Source organism: Ambystoma mexicanum, chromosome 6q (genome assembly GCF_040938575.1).
Source record: "Ambystoma mexicanum isolate Mex_15411 chromosome 6q, UKY_AmexF1_1, whole genome shotgun sequence".
NCBI classification, from domain to species: Eukaryota; Metazoa; Chordata; class Amphibia; order Caudata; family Ambystomatidae; genus Ambystoma; species Ambystoma mexicanum.
Genome location: NC_090937.1, coordinates 1300846471 through 1300867835, shown reverse-complemented (window position 1 = coordinate 1300867835; position 21365 = coordinate 1300846471). Strand labels below are relative to the sequence as shown.

Sequence of the window (21365 nt, the reverse complement as noted above, 5' to 3'; positions counted from 1 at the left end):
GGGCGAACGTCCTTGTGGTCTCATCGTCTGGTGAAAGAGTTCATGAAGGGACTGTTCAGATCGTTCCCGCCGGTGAAGGCTCCAGCCCCGGCGTGGGAGCTCAACGTGGTGCTGACCAAGCTCATGGGACCTCCGTTCGAGCCTCTGCACTCTGCCCCGTTGAAGTTCCTGTCGTGGAAAACAGCGTTTCTTGTGGCCATCACCTCCGCACGACCAGTGGGAGGGATCCAGGCCCTATCTTGCAAGCCACCATACTTGACTTTTCACGACACGAGGGTGGTGCTCAGGACGCACCCCTCCTTCATGCCCAAGGTGCCGTCGGACTTCCACCTCAACGAACCCTTGGTGTTGCCTGTGTTTTTCCCGTCGCCTTCGTCGCCGGCTGAGAGGACTTTGCACTCGCTTGATGTGGCTAGAGCGCTGAAGTTCTACGTGGACCGCACAAAGTGTTTTCAGAAGATGTCACATCTCTTTGAACTTTGGACCTGTCAATCAGGGGAAGGCTCTCTCGAAGGCTTCCATTTCCAGATGGCTCTCCGGCTGTATCATGTACTGTCATCGGTTGGCAAACCGACCGCTGCCTGGCCGTCCGAGAGCCCATTCCACCAGAGCGATCGCAGCTACCACGGCGTACCTATCTGGTCTGCCCCTGCTGGACATATGCAGGGCTGCTACGTGGAGGTCGACGCACACCTTCACGAAATTCTACTGCGTCGATCAGGATTCCAGGGAGGAGTCCAGGGTCGGCCAAGCAGTGCTGCGCGACCTGTTCGCCTGAGGTGAGCCTGGTGAGGAGGTAAGATTGCTTAATGTTGAGTTTGATGTGATGCTTAATGTTGAGCCTTTGCCACCTCCCGTGGTTGTGCATGTGTGTACTGCTATGTATTCTTTATTCATGAGCATGTGAATCCATGCCAGACCCCATGCTGGAGAAGGAACAAGTTACTTACCTGTAACTGTTGTTCTCCAGCATGGGTCTGGCATGGATTCACATACAAACCCTCCCGCCTACCCCTCTGCGGCTCTTCACTTGGTCATACTGCCACTTCATGTGCTTCCAAATCTGAAGATGGCTGCCAGAGGCGGGGCTTAGGTAGAGGGCAGTCATTGGCTGTGGTCAGTATGACGCAGAGACCAGTGATTGGTTACTACTACGAAAGACAGATCAGAAACGAAACTGATACTGGTTTTTTCTTTACCGAGGATTCCCAGCCTGACGACGGGGAATATTCATGAGCATGTGAAACCATGCCAGACCCATGCTGGAGAACAACAGTTACAGGTAAGTAACTTGTTCCATTTCACGCATGTCCCAGGTCAGAGTGGACGATCAACTCTTCATTGGTTACGCTGGAAAGCGTTTGGGACAAGCTGTGACGAAACAGACTTTGTCTCGCTGGATTATTTTGGCTATCTGAGTGTTACCGCTTGGCAGGTAAGGACCCACCAGTCGGCTTACGGGCCCATTCTACCAGGGGTATGGCTGCCTCTACTGCCCTACAGAGGGGGGTTCCTATTCGTAACATCTGTGATGCAGCCACCTGGGCTTCGGTACATACTTTTGTACGTCACTACTCCCTCGATGCCATCCGTGGCCAGGATCTGGCCTTTGGCAAGGCGGTCCTTTACTCCGCAATTTGATTGGGAATTCTAAATTTCTGTTTTCTAAATTCTTTTCCCACCTCCTTGCATTGGTACTGCTTTGGGAGTTTGTCATAGACATGGAATACGTCGGAGGACCCAATCCCCCTCGAAGAACAAGTTACCCTCTTACCTGGTAACATTCTTTTGATGGGATGCTCTGACGACGTATTCCATATCGCTCCCTCCCTACCTTCCCCGCTTAAGAATTTCTTATGCGTTTGCAGCTTACGTTTCCGCAAGGCTTTGTGTGTCAGACTGGCTGACGACTGGTTCCACACGTTCTGGGGGAAAAAAAACTACAACTGAGGCTACAGGCATCGTGCGTCCTACTTATAACATCCAGTGACGTCGGAGGAGGTCCTCGAGGGCGGCGTATCGACGCAGACCCCGTAGATTTTCCGAAGCAGCACAGCTGTGGTGATTACTGTCATAGATATGGAATACGTCGTCAGACCATCCCATCGAAAGAACGTTACCAGGTAAGAGAGTAACTTGTTCTTCTCAGGCTCTGGCCACCCCACCGAAACACATCGCCAACACATGGCCTACCTTCCCACGTCACCACACGTGTCCCGATAAAAACGGTACCTCACATGTGTGGGTGCACCTACCTGGGCGCAAAGGGAAAAAGCTAAACCACTGGTAACACCCAAAGGGTGTGGGGAGACAACCTACAGAATTGGCCTGGCGTCTCGTAGCCACCAAGGAAAACAGGAAACCCCCATGCATTTCTGAAAAGAAGACACCTGCGGAAATCCAAAGATGTCTGACATGTGCAAATCTCCCCTGAATGTATTTCCCACAAGCCCCTCCAAAGACCCACATGGGAGAAGGGTGCCCAAGGCCAACACATTACCGCTGACTTTGCTGGAGCTATGGCTGGCCTCCGTTGCACAGCCAGAGGTGCAGCCTGGGCTTGCAGACGGTCAACCCACATGGGAGACATCCGCTCCCACGGAAACACCAATGTTCTGCTGGCATGGGGGGCAATTTTTAGCCTGCCCCTGCAATTGTGTCCCAGCCCACCAAAATATCTCCCCAGATGGCCTATTCCCACCCACACCACCAACAATCCAGCCCCTGCCTCACCCACCCCACTGACTGTGGGCCCTAACCATAGAATAATAAAAAACAGTACTCGCATAACGTTGCAGCTGCTCGCGTAGAAAAAGCTGTAAGCGAAACAAACATTTGTTACCTTCGGTCACCACAGCAAAAACAAATCTACACTAATACTTTCCAATCACGGTCCCCCTTGCAAGCCTCCCATGGTGGGCTACTGAACCTCACCCCCTGTGAACACACATTTTCCCCTTCCTATGGGCAGAAGTCTGCCCCAGGGAGGGCTGCATGAGGTGCACCCCCACACTCCATTTGGGGTGGGAGGAGAGGGCCACCCCAAAACGTCGGACAGGCCCCCCAATGGATGGGACAGTAGGGTTTGGGCACCCTGGGGGCAGATTGGCACACTAATGTTCCCATCTGCACCAAGGGAAGTTTGGTAAACAAAAAAATTAAAAATGGTAGGCTGCACTTTAGGGGGGCTGAGAGACACCCTAAACCGCTGGGGAATTTTGTAATGTAAAGGGGGGTGCACCTCATTCACCCCCCCCTCACCCCAAATGGAGGGGGGCATCTCATGTTGCCCTCCCTGGGGGCAGATGAGGGAGGGGCATGTCATGCACTCCTCCCTGGGGTCAGGTGTCCCTTCCTAGGAGCAGATACCTGCCCCCAGGGAGGGCTGCATGAGATGGCCTCCACTCCATTTTGGGTGGGGGGCCACCACCCCTTCTCATTACATTACTAGGTAAGCGGCCCTCCTCCTCCCGCATCAGTAACGACCAGCAATGCTTTCACAAAAGGTGTCCTTGGAAAGGTGAGATTCTCCCCTTTCCAAGGACACCTCCCTCGATCTCCGGCTTGAAAAACAGCCGGAGATCGAGGGAGAGGGAGAAGGGAACTCGCCTCTTTTCACCTTGGCATCCGAAAATGGCTGCTGCGTTGAAAATACTGTTTCATGCTCTGTAGGGATCGCTCAAAACAAGGTGCCAGAAAGGACGAGCTATCTCGTCCTTGACAACCGGGAGGGAATTCCAAGGATGAGATACCTCGTCCTTGGCACCTAAGAGGTTAATTATCATGTCTTTTGTTAATATTGCTACCATCCTTTCCCTTTTTACAGGTGGCTTTTAAATGTATGACATGGAATGTTAAGGGTCTCAACAGCCCAACTAAAAGACAAACAGTTATTGCACACATCAGTAGATTCAAACCAACTATTGCCTGTTCACAAGAAACGCACCTTTCATTACAGGAATCCATGAAATTGAAAAGATTCTGGCTAGGCAATGTACTGGCTAGTCAGGCAAACTGTAAACATAATGGTGTTGCCATCTTGATTAAAAAAAGAAACGAATTAGCAGGCCCTACATACTGACCCGGACACTAAAGGTAGATGGGTTTTGGCTAAAATGTCAATTCTCACATTTTTTCAATTCTAAACATATATGGTTTTACGAACCCTGATCTTAAGTTTTGGTCTGAAATGAAACGGATGATCCTGAAAGCTGATCTCCTGAATTTGTTAATATGTGAAGACTTTAATTATGTTATTGACCCCTTCCTTGACAGGGAATCCTCTTGTCAATTCAAGTGCAGTAAATCACATACTGAGTTTGCAAGTTGGTGAACAAGGTGTTGTAAACACATGGAGGTTTTCTCACCCAACAGATTTAGAATTCGCTTTTCATTCTCTTCCATATAACACGTCACGCATTGACTATATCTGTGTCACCAAATCCTTAGTATGTGCAATAATTGACAGCCCTCAACGTTCCCAGGCGCTCCCACATCTCTAACACTAGACGCAGCCTGCACTGGCTACCCATCACTCACCGCATATCCTTCAAAGCACTTATGGTAACACACAAGGCCCAGAACAATGCAGCCCCGGCCTACATATCCACACGCTTCATACAACATACTGCAACTAGACCACTAAGATCGTCTCAGGCTCACACCCTGACTATTTCAAGTTTGAAGCTACAGACAGCCGGCGGCACGAGCTTCCCAGTCCTTGCAGCTAAGCTCTGGAACACCTTACCTAATGCTCTCAGAAACGTGCCTCACATCCACTCCTTCAAAGCTAAAACCAAACTGTGGCTACATGAACGGGATGCACTAGACTCCTCTCTATAATCCGTACATCCGTTATCCACACCACTGTTTGTTCACTGTAAAAGATTGTTTCTTCTGTATACCTATATTCGGTCCTTTCCGGTATATTCGTTGCTCTGAACCTCATGTAAATATATGTAAAATGTATACTCTATATATCCTCTGTAACCTGTAACTGCTTGTAAACATGCGCCCCGATGTCCTGGGGCAAGGCGCGCAATACAAATAAACAAAATACAAATACTCCCCCATTGAACGCGCACTAATATCAGATCATTCCCCTGTAATCACTAACATATTTATTTTTTATTGTATTTATTTGCATTTTTAAAGCGCTCACAGCCCGCGGGCATCGAAGCGCTGTTACAGGAATTATTTATTTTTAAAAAAAAGTTTTGCGTAATTTTTTTTTTCTTAGTTGCGTATTTATAACGCCCTTAAATACCCAGAGGTTTCTAATCGTGGACCCTGGATCGAACCTGTGTTGCTTCATGTTGTCTTGCTTCCAAGGCGAACACGTTGCCGCTGAGCTATCCTCCCGGATACTGGAACTGGGATGCGCTAATAATTGCTCGAGTAGGTGGAGATTTAACAATTCACTCCTCCAGGATGTCAATTTTCAGAAATCTTTTCTAGAATTTCACCAACTCTTTTTTTTTTTTTCTCAGATCAATAAAGATGAGGACACCTCTAGTGTTAACAACTGGGATGCCTATAAAGCCGCCCTAACGGGACATATTATTTCATTTGTTGCTAAGAAAAAAAGGGATGCTTGGAAAGATTTAGATGCCCTATATAACTGACTACGAGTTCTTGAAAGAAAGTATAGCGCCTCGACAAATGATGCCTTGCTAAAACAAATTGTATCTCTCCACTTAGCTATTAACAACGTATACCGAACAAGCATATGGAGTGTTTCTGAAATTCAAATCTAAAATCTATCAAACATCCAACAAAGCAGGTAAAGCCCTGGCCTCATATCTTAAAGAAGGAAAGATCCAGGATCTCCGCTATTAAAAATGATGCAGCCAAAATAGTAATATCTGATACAGGCATCCTGGATATCTTTACTAAATTCTATGAAAATTATACTCCTCTGACCACACTCGCATGAATCTGAACTTTAATGAATGTTTTAATCGTTTGAAGTGCAATCATCATATTAATATAGATCTTAGTAGCCTAGATGATCCAATTCATATTAATGAAGTTAATGGAGCAATTAAAGATCTAAAAAAGGCAAAGCTACAGGACCCGACAAGTTTTCTATGGATTTCTTTGCGCACTTTTCCTCTGCCCTCTCACCCAAGCTGGATTCACTCTACGAATTAATTTCCATGATTGATAAATCACAGGGATCCTTTACAGAAGCCCTTCTGATTCTCTTTCCCACCCAAATAAAGATAATGAATTGCCCAAGAATTATAGGTCAATCTCAATGAATTCAGATTGTAAAATGTTTGCAAATATTTTAGCCAATCAAATCCTTCATGCATAAATTAATAAATCCAGATCAAGTGGGATTTGTCAGAGGTAGGAAAAATTCGGCTAACTCCAGACTTTTCATGAATCTCTTACACTATATACATAAGAAAAACCACTCTTAAAACGCCCTATATGGCGATTGCTCTAGACGCGGAAAATGCATTTGGCCATGTTGAATGGGATTTCCTGTTTAATGCTCTCAAATGGCATGGTATTGGAGACGGCTTTATCAAATTTGTTAAACTCTTATATGCAGAACCAAAAACCTCTATTTTTATCAACAATCAATTCTCTCCTAGATTCTCCCTCCATAGAGGTACCAGACAACGTTGTCGCCCATCACCTATCCTGTTTATGCTTGCAATTGAACCACTTTTAGAATTAATATGGAACAATAGAGAAAGACATTCTCATTAATGAAACTGAAAACTGCGCTGAAGGAAGGAGGCCTTGGCTATCCTTTCTTCAAGACACACTATAAAGCTTACATCCTGCTCCAAATCAAAAGATCCCTGATGAGCACAAACAAAAACTCCAAAATGGGCCTCTCTAGTATAAATAGTACAAGATCTACTAATGCCCCCATTCTTGTTGGGGACACCACCGGCAAGCCACAAAAGAGCACCAAAATCTGCTTCCTACACTAGTAAAATGCATAAAACCAAACCCTCAAGTAGATGGATACCAGCGAACCAAGTGCCAATATCTCCACTTTGGAACAACCCAATGATATGGGGCAATGGTGAAAGCTGTGGAACTCGAGCGACCTAACACAAACTCAAGACAGTGGGCAACCAAATTGAGAGCTTCGCCAACTTAAGATGTTTGGGCTACCTGCTTCTGAAATATTAAGCTATCTCAGACTAAATCAGGTAATTGGCCCATACAAATAGAGGGTAAATACTGGAACTGTGAAGTCTATTGGGTAGCCAGGTGAATCTACAATTAAAGCCTCTACAATCTAGCAGAATCTGAAACAGTACTTTGGAAAAGCTGAAATAGACTAGGATTTGGAACGCAATTGCAAAGTCACAGATGAGAGGTGGAGTTGCGCCCTCCGAGACGTCTATAAACTGACCCCAAACAAGTAAACCATATTCACCCAACAAAAGTTACTATTGCGGTCTTACTGGTCTCTGAAGAAAATAATTCTGTTCTGACGTCAATTGCTGGTGACGTAACCAATCAAACGCAAGCCTACTAAATCTAGTAGATTGCCCCAAACTGAAAAGATGAGAAACAGACGGCCTCACTGACAACCTACCTCCATAATTGCTATTTTTAATAAGAAGGGATTTGTAAATGAACTGACAATCATAAAGGGACAGACCCATTGTTGACATGGATTTTCAAAACCAGCCCTGATTGATGATGTGGGTTATTAACACTTGCTTCTAGTCAAACTCTATCAAGGTTATACAGACTGAGCAGTAAAGCAGACTTCAAGGGTAATGGGGAGGGGTGTAGTAATAGTACTAGTAGTACAGTTAACCCAACATAAATCAAACTGAAGGCCATCGACACAGGAGTGCAACGATATACTCTTTTTGTAGGCCTGAACTCCAAGGTAAAGTAAGAAACAAACAGGTACAGTTGGAGACCACAAGAGCTATAGAAATAGTGAAGAGAATAACTGATTTCACTGAGTTACAAGAAGTATGGAGATGTACAAACGCCAATGAAAAAGGAGTTCACACACTTCGCTAACATATGCACTTCTGCAAGGCTAGACTGTATATGGGCATCCCAAGCCATGAGGCATTTCATAACTGAATGTTTGATCCTCCCTAGAAACCGATCAAATCATGGACTAGTCAAAATGATCTGGGGGATGACCATTTTCTATCTAAGGGACACATTGTGGAGGCTTAAAGATGAAGTATTTATGTTAACATTGTCAAAAGCCAGAATAATTTAATATGAATGAGACTCCAAGGCTGTACTCTGGCAAGCCTTTAAAAGATGCATTTGAGAGCACTGCATTGCTACAGAGGCAGGTCGACTGAACAGATAAAAAAAAGAAAGGTGATCCTTACAGAAACAAAATGATAATACTGGTACAGCTGCAGATGGCAACTCGTTTAGAGAAGCCAACTAGCAGTCCAGTAAGACAGCAAACTCTTGAGGTGAAATACCTGTATAAGCGAATTGCAGCAAGGTTATGTGGTGATGGGGATGGAACAAGTAGAGCACTGGATGCTGAACAAGAAAAAAAAAACACCAGCATAAACACGATCCTCAATGAAGACTGGGACAGAGTGACTGGCCACGCCTCCATCAATGCTGTATTTCACAGATTTTATTAACTACTATGCGATATCACACTGACCAAAACAAATCCTAAAATATTAATTAACTTTTAGAATGCCAGTCTGTTAGGGAAAATTCTCTGTAAGGCTAATTTCCCAAACCTAGTGAGTCCCCCAGCAGCTTTGCTGGATTTTTGGGATTTATTTTTTTCTCTCCTGCTAAGAGTGAGATTTTTTTGCTCCCACTCTTAGACATGATTTGAGGTATTCCTTTAACTTTCCATGTGTTTTATGGGATATGGGGTCTTTTACTCCATAGGGTCTCGTGTTTTTTTTTTGCCGTAACCCAGGGGTGTCGTAGCAACCCCCCCCAACATAGACTCCATACCCTGGGACTGACTACTGTCTCCCAGGGCATGTAAAGTCACCATTGGCTTTGCTAGTCCCAAATTATGAACAGAAACCAGTACAAACCATCATATTGTGGACGTACTGGTCGGGGCAATTCGATTGCCCCGGGGTCTGTTGTTCGAGGGGGCTCGTCTCCGTCCCCCCTGATCGAGTTTTGTCTGGTGGCAGTGGATACTACTTTTTATATTCGACCGTCAATATATCTCTATGGGATTTTCCCATTGTTCGAGGCTACCAACTTTAATAATTTAATTCTTATAGCCTCGAACATACCGTCGGTTTATTTATTTAATATTAATTTGCCGGTTGGTATTTTTTGCCAGAACTCGATTCTAAAATGGCGTTTGTGTTCTCTTCTGTGACTCCAACCCAAGTCGAGCCCTTTGTTCCACTTTTTGGCGGGCTTCTCCACAGAAGCCTCCAAAAGTGGTGCCACTCTATCTGGGTACCACAGGGGGTGCAGGAGGGGGTTTAGGCACCCTGGACTGAGTTATCTTGTTAACTCAAGTCGCACTCTGGTGTGATTGGCCCAAGTGGTGAGCCGGCCGGCTCACCACTTAGCATGTTTGATTGACAGCTAGGCTGAGTGAATGGGGGTGTGCTGCATAAAAGCAGGGCTTTGGGGACTGGAACTTCAGAAGTCGCCACAGGACCTGAAAATCCGACGAGGGAGAAGCTGAGCCGACCTGCTGCGACGACACCACCGGTGGAGCCCTGCTGAACCGACTCACCACTTCTTCCAACGACAAAGGAGATCTCCCTGCTGGAGAGTCTTCTTCCCCTGACTGGTGGGCACAACCAGTTTCCCTTCTTTTCTTGCATCCCAGGATGTCTTGTGGTCAAATTGCCTGTGCCAAGCACCCCGGCAACCGGATAGCCAATTACCACTGGACCGCGAATAAAAGGACCGCTCCTTTTAATTGAGAACTCCGCGGCTGGTTTCTTTCCTGCCAGTGCAACGGACCCCTGCTCTCCTCCCCAACGGGATCCTCTCTTCCTGCGGACGAATCACCGACTTGCACCCGCTGCCAGGAACAACTGCCCCCGCTGGAGCGTTCTCACAATTTTAAGGTACCGTGTCCGCCAGGCCTCCCTTTCTAAAGATTGCTACAAGGTAACAATAACCCCTTAACCTTCTGGACTGGGCTGGCCACCTTGACCATCTAACTCAGTGATCCCCAACGTGTAGCTCGGGAGCAACATGTTGCTCGCGGCACTGTAAATTGTTGCTCGCCAGTTGCTCTGGGCCATGGTGTGGAGGCCCAGAAGGAGGTGCTGAATGGATGAGACCGCAGAAGCAGTATACCAGGATAGAGTCCTGAATTGTTCGTGAATGTTGGCAAAGGAGCCTGCTGTGGTTCCAGTTTGCTTATTTATGTAGATGCAAAATTTGAGCTTTTTGCAACTATGCAAATTATTTTTTGGTAAATGTCCTTGCGTATTATAGCAGTGTCATTGTTAAAACCCTGTCATCTTCAGATACGTTACCCAGCTGACAAATGTATTAATGAGCAAAATAATTGAACCATGTTCCCATGTCTGTGTCCTGGAGAAAATGGTCGTAGTCTGTTTCTTTGCACAGCTAGTAGGAGTATAATTGACAAATAAGTGGCATGCATACCCAACCTTCCTTTATTAAATAATTTGCATGCACTGCTTTTGTACAAGGGAGGTTTGTGTTTGATGCCACCATGCATTATATTTATCTGAAATATTACGTTTAGTATCACCTATATTTATTATTGCATTGTGTCCTAGTGGAAACATTTTCATCGTTTGCTACTCTGCCCATCTGGCACGTGAATAACGGGCAGATAAGGCAAATGCATGCCACATTTTTCAAAATTAATTTGCCTTATATTCAAATCCAATTAGGTTACTGTTAATAAATTTTAATTAACTAGCCAAGTAATCCAAATACCTAAGATCGCCACTCTCCTCTATGAAGTAGTCGTCAAATGCTCAAGGCTTTGACCAATGGTTTCCACCAAGTTTTGTGTAAAATCCATTTTGGGCAGAGAAATGAGGCTCTGAATCCTTGAGAAAAATATTTTTATTTCTAACTGCTTTTTCACCAGTGTAACAGACCACAGGTGCTTTAAAATGCACTATTTGCCATTACATGCCAAAATACATTTTAGGAGTTAACCTTCAAAGCCCCACTGATCTGTAAAGGCTACCAGTATTACTAAATCAATATTTATTTAATAATTATTCTCCATTAAGTTAGTAACATGTATAAACATGTATCATATTTGATCACATTCACATAGAACAAGCCCAAAATTAAAAATCAGCTTTAACATATTCAAACAAGCTATACATAAAAACCTGATCATTACAATTATATCAAGAACATAGCTTCCATGCATGTCCACGCTTACGCCAAACACTGAAACAACAACAAATTAACAGAAAATGACCCAAATCTTTATCGACTTCCATTTTGCCTGCACACCTTCATTTATTGAGGGTTGGGCAAATTGAAACATATCATTAGCATCAGCCTCCTGCATTCTGGGAATCTTATTTCAAAGATTTCTCCTTGTGTCTTGTGTCTTCATATAAAGCTAAAGAGGGCAGTTTATGTATATTTTGGACATCTACCTCTCTCCCCATCAGACACGCTCTTGCTCTAGGAGCTATTTTGCATTGAATTAATGTAGCAAACATAGTTATATCCCACCCCCTATCCAAATGGACAGTGCCTTACAACCCCCGTACCACAAGTGTGTTTATTTACCTGGGGAGGGTGCAATTGCACTTGCACTAAAATTCAATTTGATTTGCAGAAAATCCCAGATGTGCTTTTAAAAAATAAGTTAAAAATCTTAACTGGGTTTACATCTTCAAAGTGAGCACCCCCAATTCATCTCATAAGGCTCTACCAGGTGTACCCGGAGGGAGACCTGCTATTTGGCACAGGAAATTATTTTGCAACCCCTGCAGGACATGTCTATTCAAACCTCCCCAGATTTCACTGCCATTAAAAATAATGGAACCGACCTTTGCGTTATATACCTCCAGGCACCTGTCCAATCTGAATGCCCCAGACTTCAAATAACATTAAAAAAATTGTTTAAACCTAATGATGCCCATTCAGCTGTCTTCTTAAAATGATTGACCCATGCATCACTCTTTGAAGAGTGAAGGCTCAAATACATTTGAGACTACCTCCTCATCTCTGCATTCATTTAAAAAACAGCTACAAGGTTTCACCCTTTTTCCGAATAACATAATCTTAGTTTTTATCACATTTCATTTCAAACTATAACTCCCAAAATATTTGTGTATAGCAGGGCCTGTTGGAGACCTGCCCGCATAAAGTCCAATATGAACGTGTCATCGGCATAAAGAAGCATGCTATAAAATGTATCGGAGAGTTGGTTAGCTTTCCCCAAAAAAGTTCTATTTGAAGTCTGAGAGGAATACATTGGGGCAAACTGACATCCCTGCTTTTCACCTTTTATTGGTGTTTAAAAACAATGGATACTTCCCTGATCTTGGATATCAGAAAGACTCGGAGCTCTACGTATCACAGTTGGATAACATGTAATAAACGATTAGGGACCCATTAAAATGCAAATTACGCCACAAGAAGTTTCTATCAATCAAATCAAAGGCCTTCTCCAAATCTGAAAAAAGCCACAAATAATCTCCCACCTTTAACCTTACCATATTTCTCTATGATGGTGCTCAGAGTGAAGCAGTGGTCCACTATACTAAGCCCTCTCCTGAAACCTGGTTGGGGTGGCTTCAAGATATTGTTACTTTGAGCCCACTCCTCCAGTCTGAGCAACTTATTTAAAGTATATCTTACTTGCAATGTCGAGTAAGGAAATTGGCCCATAACCGTGGAGGGCCGGTGGTCCAAGGACTACTTGTTCAAAGAGATGGCATAATTCCTGTCCTGACAATTGCATTAAACATAAAACAATTTGGAGTCATTCATAAAAGATCTCATTATTTCTCTAAATCTTTTTTTTGTCTTTTAGCCGTTTTGATATACCGTTTTGAGACTATGGCCCTCATTACGATACCGGCGGTAAAGCATGGCGCTATTAGCACCATGGTTGGTGCGGTATCGTAACGTGTCCGCCATGGTGAAATGGGGAAGTACCGCCCCATTCCAAGGTTGGCGGGGCGGTATTTCCCCATGGCCCTTCCCCATTCCCATTTTTGCCCCATAGGGCTTAATGGGAATGGGGAAGGCGGTAATTACGGTACCGCAAATTGCGGTACCGTAATTACCCACTTGGTCCCTTTGCGGGTCCCTACTTTAACGGCTGGTCCAGACCAGCCGTTAAGGTTGGGACCCGCAAAGGGACCTCGTAGTAAGGCGCTAAGGGGTTAACGGCACTGCAGCCTTTTACGGCGCCGTTAACCCCTTAGCGCCAGGGTCATAATGACCCCCTATAAATCTGGCCAGTCGTTTACACACCACTCATTAAATCATGGTTTTTTAATTTTCTTTTTGAGATTCTACATCAAACCACGAGTCCTCCCTTTCTATAACCTGGATCTTCTGAACTGGGGAACACCTGTTTGCCAATAGCTCTGTCCCAGATAGTTTCAACCAAAATCTCAAACTGACACTTTCCTTTGTGGCCTCGGAACTGTTTGACAGTTTTAAGAGAATATCTGAATTTTTTGTGAATTGGTAGTTTTTTCCAATTCGTCCTTGTCAACCTTAGGCATCGCCAACCAACACCTGTGGCTGTCGGACATCTTTGTGCTGCCTAACCCTGGCCATTGGAAAATGAACTCAAGAGGATAGTGAGCACACTCTGTTCAATCAGAAATGCCCAGAAATGCCATAACATTCCTGAATAAAAAACAGTGACTAAGAAACAGTATTTCTGGTGTTGTATAATTAGAGTGCACCATTTACCACTAAGGTTCCCTGAACATCCCCGGCAGAATCGTACGTACACCTGAAAATTAGTGCTCTATTTGTGACCAAATTTGCTGTCCAAACATTTGCACTAAATGTCTTTGAAATATTTTATTCGGGAACCAGAAATCCCTGGTAAGGTTTATTTAGTCCTACTATATTTTTGAACAACTTGACTGGTCCTATCTGTCTAACAATGTCCTACTGACCACTTAAATTCCATTTCCTGTATACAACCACGTAATGTCAAATGAAGTTAAAGGCCTTGCAAAATTGCTTTGCTTGAATTGCAAGTAGTCCAAATAACTTAAGTACTGCAAATTAAAATGATCTATTAACAGTCTTAAAATGGATTACATTTCTAATTTGTGTTGTGATCATTTTTCTGCCAGCTGAGTGCCGATATGTTCCGTTGAAGAATGGATGTTGCTCACCATTTCATTTGATATGCACATTTTGCTCATTGTGCATTAAAGGTTGGGGACCCCTGATCTAACTGGTCCCTTTCTTTTTGGTCCAACTCTTTCTGAACTTATTGCGAGACTTTTGGGCACTTTTGAACCGTATGACCATGGACACATTTCGACCGGAGCCTCTTAAAGTGGGTCCGGCCTTGTTAACTTTGACTTTACGGTTTTAACCTGCCTTCTCCTCCTACTGTGTTCTGCTGAAAGTGTTGGGATCTGTTTCTATCTTTGCTCTGCCTTTCTCTCCCTTTTAAATCGATTGATTAGAGTGCCATCTTCGTTAAGCGCTCACCGCTGTCTGAAAATAAGTGTTGCTTTACTTAAGACTTGTCTAAATAATCGTTGAAGGGAGTGTATATCTTTTAGTGACTGTGGTTTTTGAATTGCTTGATATTGGTGCCAGTGTGTTTCTTTAGATGTGTTTTTAAATAAATAATTATATCTCTTTTACACCAAGCTCTGGTCAGGGTTTGCTTGTTCTACTGTGTTCTTTTGACCTATTGTGAATACTCTGTATACTGCCTAACTCTTCTTGAGAGAAGTCTTACTGCTCAGACACAGCTACCAGGTAAATCTGGGTGGTACAGACTGCTACCAATTGGGTTTACTGCCAACCACCTGTAGTCCTAAATCTTTTGCAGTGGTCCCAGAGGGAACTGCACAGGTTTCTGCCTAACAGTCTCTAAGCGCAGGACCAGGATTCAAAACTGTGTTGCTCTGCATTGTCTTGCTTCCGTGACAACGTGTTGCCCCTGAGCTATCCTCCCGGCCTAATAGACAATTTCAATAAAGTTGAAACTCCATGGCTATCTGCTGAAGCATCCCGGCTATAAGGCCCCCCTCTAACTGAAATGGAGATCCAAACAATAATAACTGGCTTCTCCAATGGTAAGGCCCCTGGCCCTGAGGTGCTTACAGTTGAATTCTATAAAGAATAATTTGGAGAACTGTCACTACGCTTACTAAATGTATACAATGATGCACATGCTAAGGGAACCCTTCCCCTTATGATGCAAGTAGCCAATGTCCTATTACTAAAAGCAAATAAATCTCCTGACTATTGTAAATCATATAGACCCTTATCTGTGCTGAATGTGGAAAATAGGATACCTGCTAGAATAATTGCTAATGGTCTACTACCGTATGTTGCAACTCTAATACACCCGGATAAATCAATCCCATTGAATCTAAGGAAAATGTTTTGCCATATGGCCAGGCTTCCTCCTGAATCCAGGGTAGTGGCAGCCATTTTGGATGCGGAAGAAAGGATTTGTTTTGGGTTGAATGGAGATACCTTTGCCTAACACTGAAAAAATGTGTTCTGGGAAAATACCCTACTTTGGTGGATAAAGCATGGACCCGAATGCCAGAGTAGTTACTAACGCCAATATATCAGAAGAGATCATGTTGAAAAGGGGCACGCGACAAGGCTGCCTCTTGTCACCTTGGCGACTGAAACACTGGTGATTGTGTTATGTCAATTCCACAACGCCGGCTCCCTGTCATATCTGAACGCAACATAGTGCTATACACCAACAACCCACAGACTAACATGCCCCCACTGATAACAGAAATATTACAATTCAGCAAATTCTCAGGATTAGTAATTAAGTGGCCAAATCTGAGATCCCACCACTTACTCGCACTGCAGCTGACTCCCACAAGCATTATGGTTTTGAAGAGTACCCACAGTTCACCACCTGAATGAAATCAATACATGCAGGGAAACAACATATAAGCTGAACTACGCGCACATGTCGATGAATTAAAAACGAAGTTGAAACAATGAACTGCACTCCTGCCGATGATGGGACGAGTGGGGGTGCTTTCAAAGCCCTTATGCTTCTTCCAGACAATGTCAATAAAACTACCTAAAATGTTCTTTGAGGAAATACGGTAGATTATGTCCTCTGTTGTTTTGGGCAACAAGAGCACTGGATTAGTTTAGAAAAGTCATAAAGTTTATTAATAAAGTTAAACATTGGGTCAAAATCTCAATCCGTGCTGTACTGATGCCATACTAAAATATTTGTATCCTTTCTTGTTGGAACTCCTATCTGATGAGGAGTTTAAACCGTTCAATAAAAGCAATAGGAGCGGGGAGCCTCTGATTGATAGACTGGGACCCGTTATGGATAGTCCGTGGTTTGTTTGGAAGTGCATTTTTACTGGGTGTCATGGGAAATGTAGTTTGCTTTTAGGAATTATTTATTTGCTTTAAATTATTGCAGCATTCGTTTCTAGATCGAGAAGCAAGATGCTTGCCTGCGTACTTGACAAAGAATCCAAGATATCTGGCAAGAAAATACATATATATGGACAGTTTCGTGCATATTTGAATACATTGCATGAAGCCATCTCCTGAAAGCATGAAAATCTGCTTAATAACAAGAAGGTTCCGTTTTGATATGAAGATATTGCTTGCTGTCTGTGCTAGAGCATGCTAGAAATGTAGATTTGGTGCTGTTGCGGTCACTCTTGTACTGACTTTTGACTCGCATACAAATGATGCTTAAGTGAACACTGATAGTTGGGCTGGATTAATTTGTTTAAAAGGAATGTAATTTCAGAAAATTAATGTGCAATAGTTTTAAAAATTCTTCAAGGGGTGCGGACTCCCTGAGCGAGCCCTGTCCATTAAAGCTGTGCTCAAACCTTTTTGGGCACCCCTCCAGGCCCCTTAGTGAAGTGAATGGCATGAAGGTGCCATATTAGCAGCGCTGCACGTTCTGTGCACTTGGTTCTTCGACATTACTGCATCAGTCCTATGGTGTTTAACCACAGGTCAGTAGACCTGTTTTTTATTGGTAAGAGGCGTTCCACCGCAGCTTGTGAGATATCTTGTTCGCTGCTGGCCATGCCCCTACTCAGCTTATCTTTTTGGTCCTGCCTTGGTCTGAAGTTGTCCTATGCGCTATCATCTGTATAACTTGAAGTTTAGATTCTTTTGTGTTTTTTGTGAATTGTCCATGTTCAGCTTAGTAAGTAGTGATGTTTACAATATTCAAATAGAATGGAGCTGACCGAGTAGTCCACACAAATGATGTATTCATTAAGTGGCATTGTAATTGGGTCTGTGGTTGGCACAGAAGAGGGGAAATCCTTTGTCTGATCAAATCAATGTTAAGAAAATAAAATCTCCCAAATATTCCAGTAGTAATTCTTTACACTTTACTTCACATTTTTGGTTTTCCTTTAATGTAACTGCCAGCTAAGTATGGCTGTTTTTTGTTTTTCCTGCAGTGATGAACCAGAAGAGCCACAACCTGCACCAGTGGTGGTGAATGCAAGACCATCACGGAGAGCCAAAACAGCAGCATTTGCAAAAACAAAAATGGATTTAAATCCTCTCTTGAATAAAGAAGCACATGGTGAATAAAGGACATGCCTCTGTTTCGAATTCCCTTTCAAGCATTCAATACCACGACTGATCATATTTGCTCACCCATTATTTTTAAGAAGTTCTTCCACATTACTTATGATAAAATGTACATTATCTTTTTATATATTTGTTTAATAAAATTGGTGAATTCAACTTTTGCTTTCTTGTCTTGTACAGATGAATTCTACGTAACTGAATGAGTGACAACTGTTGCTTTGATCTTCAGTCTGCCAGTCTAAAGACAATAAAGTACATTGATTCCTATAGAATTTTCAGAGCTGCTTGTGGCATTTGGTATTAGGCTGAAAGTGGGTTAGATTAAACATGTTACGAATGACCCTGTGTTATATTGGGAGTCGCTGAAACGTGTGCCTAATAGATTGCAGTACCTTCCTTCTCAAATAAATACACACTAAGATTGTCCTATTAAAGTTTTACCACCTAACTCTGTCTGGCTAAAATGGAGACTCTGGAAAATCCTGCCCTATTGCTAATTGTTGGTCAAGCTTGCTAGTCATACCTCACCGATTCTGGCATCACCAGAAGTCTCGGCAATGTGTTTCTAAGAATATTTCCGCAGGTGAAGTTGGCGGAATACGATACGCGCAGGCCAGTAAACATGCAGACTGTTGTGAACGCAGTGATGAAATGAGCAAAAGTGCGTGCAGCGGTGGTGTATTATGTTATTTTGTCAACATGCATGCCTGTAGATGCAGGAAAAGGTTATTCCTGGTGCGAGACTCTCAGATGAGGGTCATATTTAAGTTTGCAAACGTCCGCTCCGACGAGATCAGCTGCAGTTCCACGGTGATATACAAATGGATGATTTACCCACCCAGCATTTTTTCGGACAAATTCAAGAACGTTTGACGGGGTGAGCAACTTGTACGACGGGATAGAAATGAAGGTCCTGTATTAAGATGTGGCATCATCATGGACGTGTGATATGACACGGCACCATAGGGATAGACCTGATAACCAGGACAGGAGTAATAACCCAAGATAAAAGCACATAAGATGCATGTTGGGCGCATTTGGACAAATGGTATGAGGTAAAAAGCCAAAAGGAAAGTAGCGGTTGATCATGTCTCTGCTTTATTGTTTAACTCTCAGCTAGGAACATGTGAATTAAATCAGAATTTAACTGCGTGTCTTGTATCCTGAGGACAGAGGTTTCCACCCTCAGCATCCCCTCCGTGGCCAGGAGAACCCATTGGCTGACCACTGTAAGTGAGTCTGTGACATTGGGTGAATAACATTAAAATCTGTTCACTTATAGGAATCTAAACTGGGTCCTAAGGCGGACCAGTCCATTCATTGATAAATTATCTTGTAGGTACAAAGGATGAAGAATATTGGGCGGCACTGGTTATGAGTGATAATTTTTGAGGAGTCCAAGTAAGTGTTGAACCGGCACTTAGTAGATGGGGGAATGGAATCATGTTTTTAATACTGCTGATTGGTCTGAACAAGAAATAGGAGGGGTAGGTTTCCTCACCCTCTGCCTTTGTGATGGAGTGAAATGAATGGAGTCGGATGTACATCTCAATAGAAAACTGCAATGGAGTTTTATGTCAATACAGTATCACCAATTGGAGTATTATAATCTGAAATAAATATGTATATATATTTGTGTAAGGTTTCGGCCTGTCTTAAAACTCCTATCTCCTCACCGAACCCCCTCCTAGTTCATTGCTTACTCCTATGAAGGAAAACAGCCTCTTGCAGTACTTGGGATTTCTTGGGTACCACTCTTCGTTGTTGGGTCAGTCTTTGCTGCTTGTAGGTGTCATCAGAAGCTGGCGCTCCTCTCCTACCAGGCACCCTACCAGGTATACCTGCATCTCCCATCAGGTCAGGATGGGATTATCAGCTACTCTGTCTCCAGGAATTTATCAGCAGCTTTCCACAGTTTCGTCTTAGCCTGTTAGGTCCTTCCTTTACTAGATTTGTGACTTAATACTTGCCAATGTTCCTTTCTGAACTTACACCTCTCCCACTCTCTCCTTTCTCTCCTCTTCTTCCACCTCCTCCCCTTCCTTTATCCTGCTCCTTTCCCCTCTTACGCCTTGCAGTCTTCCGCACACCACCTCTCTGCTCTCCTCCTCTTCTCGCCACCATCTCTGCTCTCCTTTCCCCCTCTTTCTGATCCCTCCACACTCTTTATCTGCACCGCACATTACTCCTAATTCCTGCAATTCGTTTTGTCCCCTGTCCTATTTTGTTACTGTGGGATGGAGCGGGGGACATGTAGTTGCTTAAGAGGAATCCGCTCTGATTGATGTTTGTATGTGCTTCACGGTTGACTGCCAGCTTTGCGAACTACAGATTGACCAGGCGGCTGCAGTTGGCTAGCAGATCGCCACGCGCCTCCAAATACTGAGGGTACAGTTCATGCGGCTACCTTCATGGAACTACTTTATGAGCAGCTAATGTTGCTGAACTGTTTGGGAGGGTACGTGTCTGTTATTCTAGATCTGTCAGACATCTGTGATGTTTAGACAAACCAAGCTTCCATAGTTGTATTGTGTGGCATGCCAATGCTTTTGGTGATGGGTCCGTGATGGGCATGATCCACCTTGCAGTTCTGTTTCCCCAATGGGACAGAATTTTATTATGGTGTAAGAGAGCCTCAAAGTGACCAGGGATTGCCATGCACACGTGCTGTGAGTGAGCTGGGTAATGTGCCATATACCGCTGGTGGGGGAATGGCCGGTGCTCACTGGCCTACTGGGGTAATCCAGTGCCAAACATGTCTTTGTCACAGTACCATGCATTGCTGACGCTGAGCACATAGGCAATAGACGATGTCAGGATCATCTAACTGGCATAGTTCATAGTTCAACAGAATTCAGATTTACCATATTAACATGCAGTCATGTTATGATTGTATTATACATGGAGGGGAAGTATTATGCTTTTCTCTCAACTTTACTTGTCGAGCAGCAAAGATGAATAAAACAATTACAACAATGAAACCAGCTTTTCACTGCGAGGGTAGGGAGGTGAGGCTGCTACCCGATATTCCCCATAGGGTTGGGAAAAAGCCGGAGGAACTCGCGGGGAGGGACTTGGCTCATAAGGATGGTAACTCCAATTTCATGGTGGAACTCCCTAACCCTCACCTTTTGAGTCGCCGAAATCCCTAAGACCTGTAGGAAAAGCCTCTGACCGTACCAGTTTGTTATTGTGACACTCATCCCTTTCCTCCTATAAAACCTAATACATTGTCTTATGGAAATACTCTGAAGATTACATGCTACAACTACTCTTTTGTGTGACTTCCAAAGCATCGAGTAGAGGGGGCCCGAGGAGGTCTGAAGAGTACATCATTGATACAGACAAGGGACTTTGAAATTGGAGTATCCTGCTAGCGACCATAAAAAAAACAGATGGACTGCCTGAAAGGGACAAAAAAACCTAGGGTAACTGATATGGTCTTGATCGTCCATGCTATGACACCTCTACATACAAAAGGATCCAGACTAATTGTGGCAGACAGAGCTTCCACAAACTATTTAGTCTCATATGTTTATTTATTAAAAATATAATATTTATTTTTTCATTAAATTAATGGCATTGAAAATCGAACGTTAAATTCAAATTCATAACACCTATCCCGTCTACAACCAATACATTCAGACACCACTATCAAT

At 43.7% G+C, this 21365-nt stretch overlaps 1 protein-coding gene across 1 annotated transcript in view; it reads left to right on the top strand.

Annotated features, from left to right (window-relative positions):
- Positions 1-17862, top strand: part of NCAPG (non-SMC condensin I complex subunit G) — an 859779-nt gene extending 841917 nt beyond the window's left edge. Inside the window, exon 22 of the mRNA XM_069631905.1 lies at positions 17571-17862. Coding sequence (XP_069488006.1) covers positions 17571-17706 — 136 coding nt within the window. The 3' untranslated portion in view covers positions 17707-17862. The remainder of the gene's footprint in view (positions 1-17570) is intronic.
- The last annotated feature ends 3503 nt before the right edge of the window (positions 17863-21365 follow it).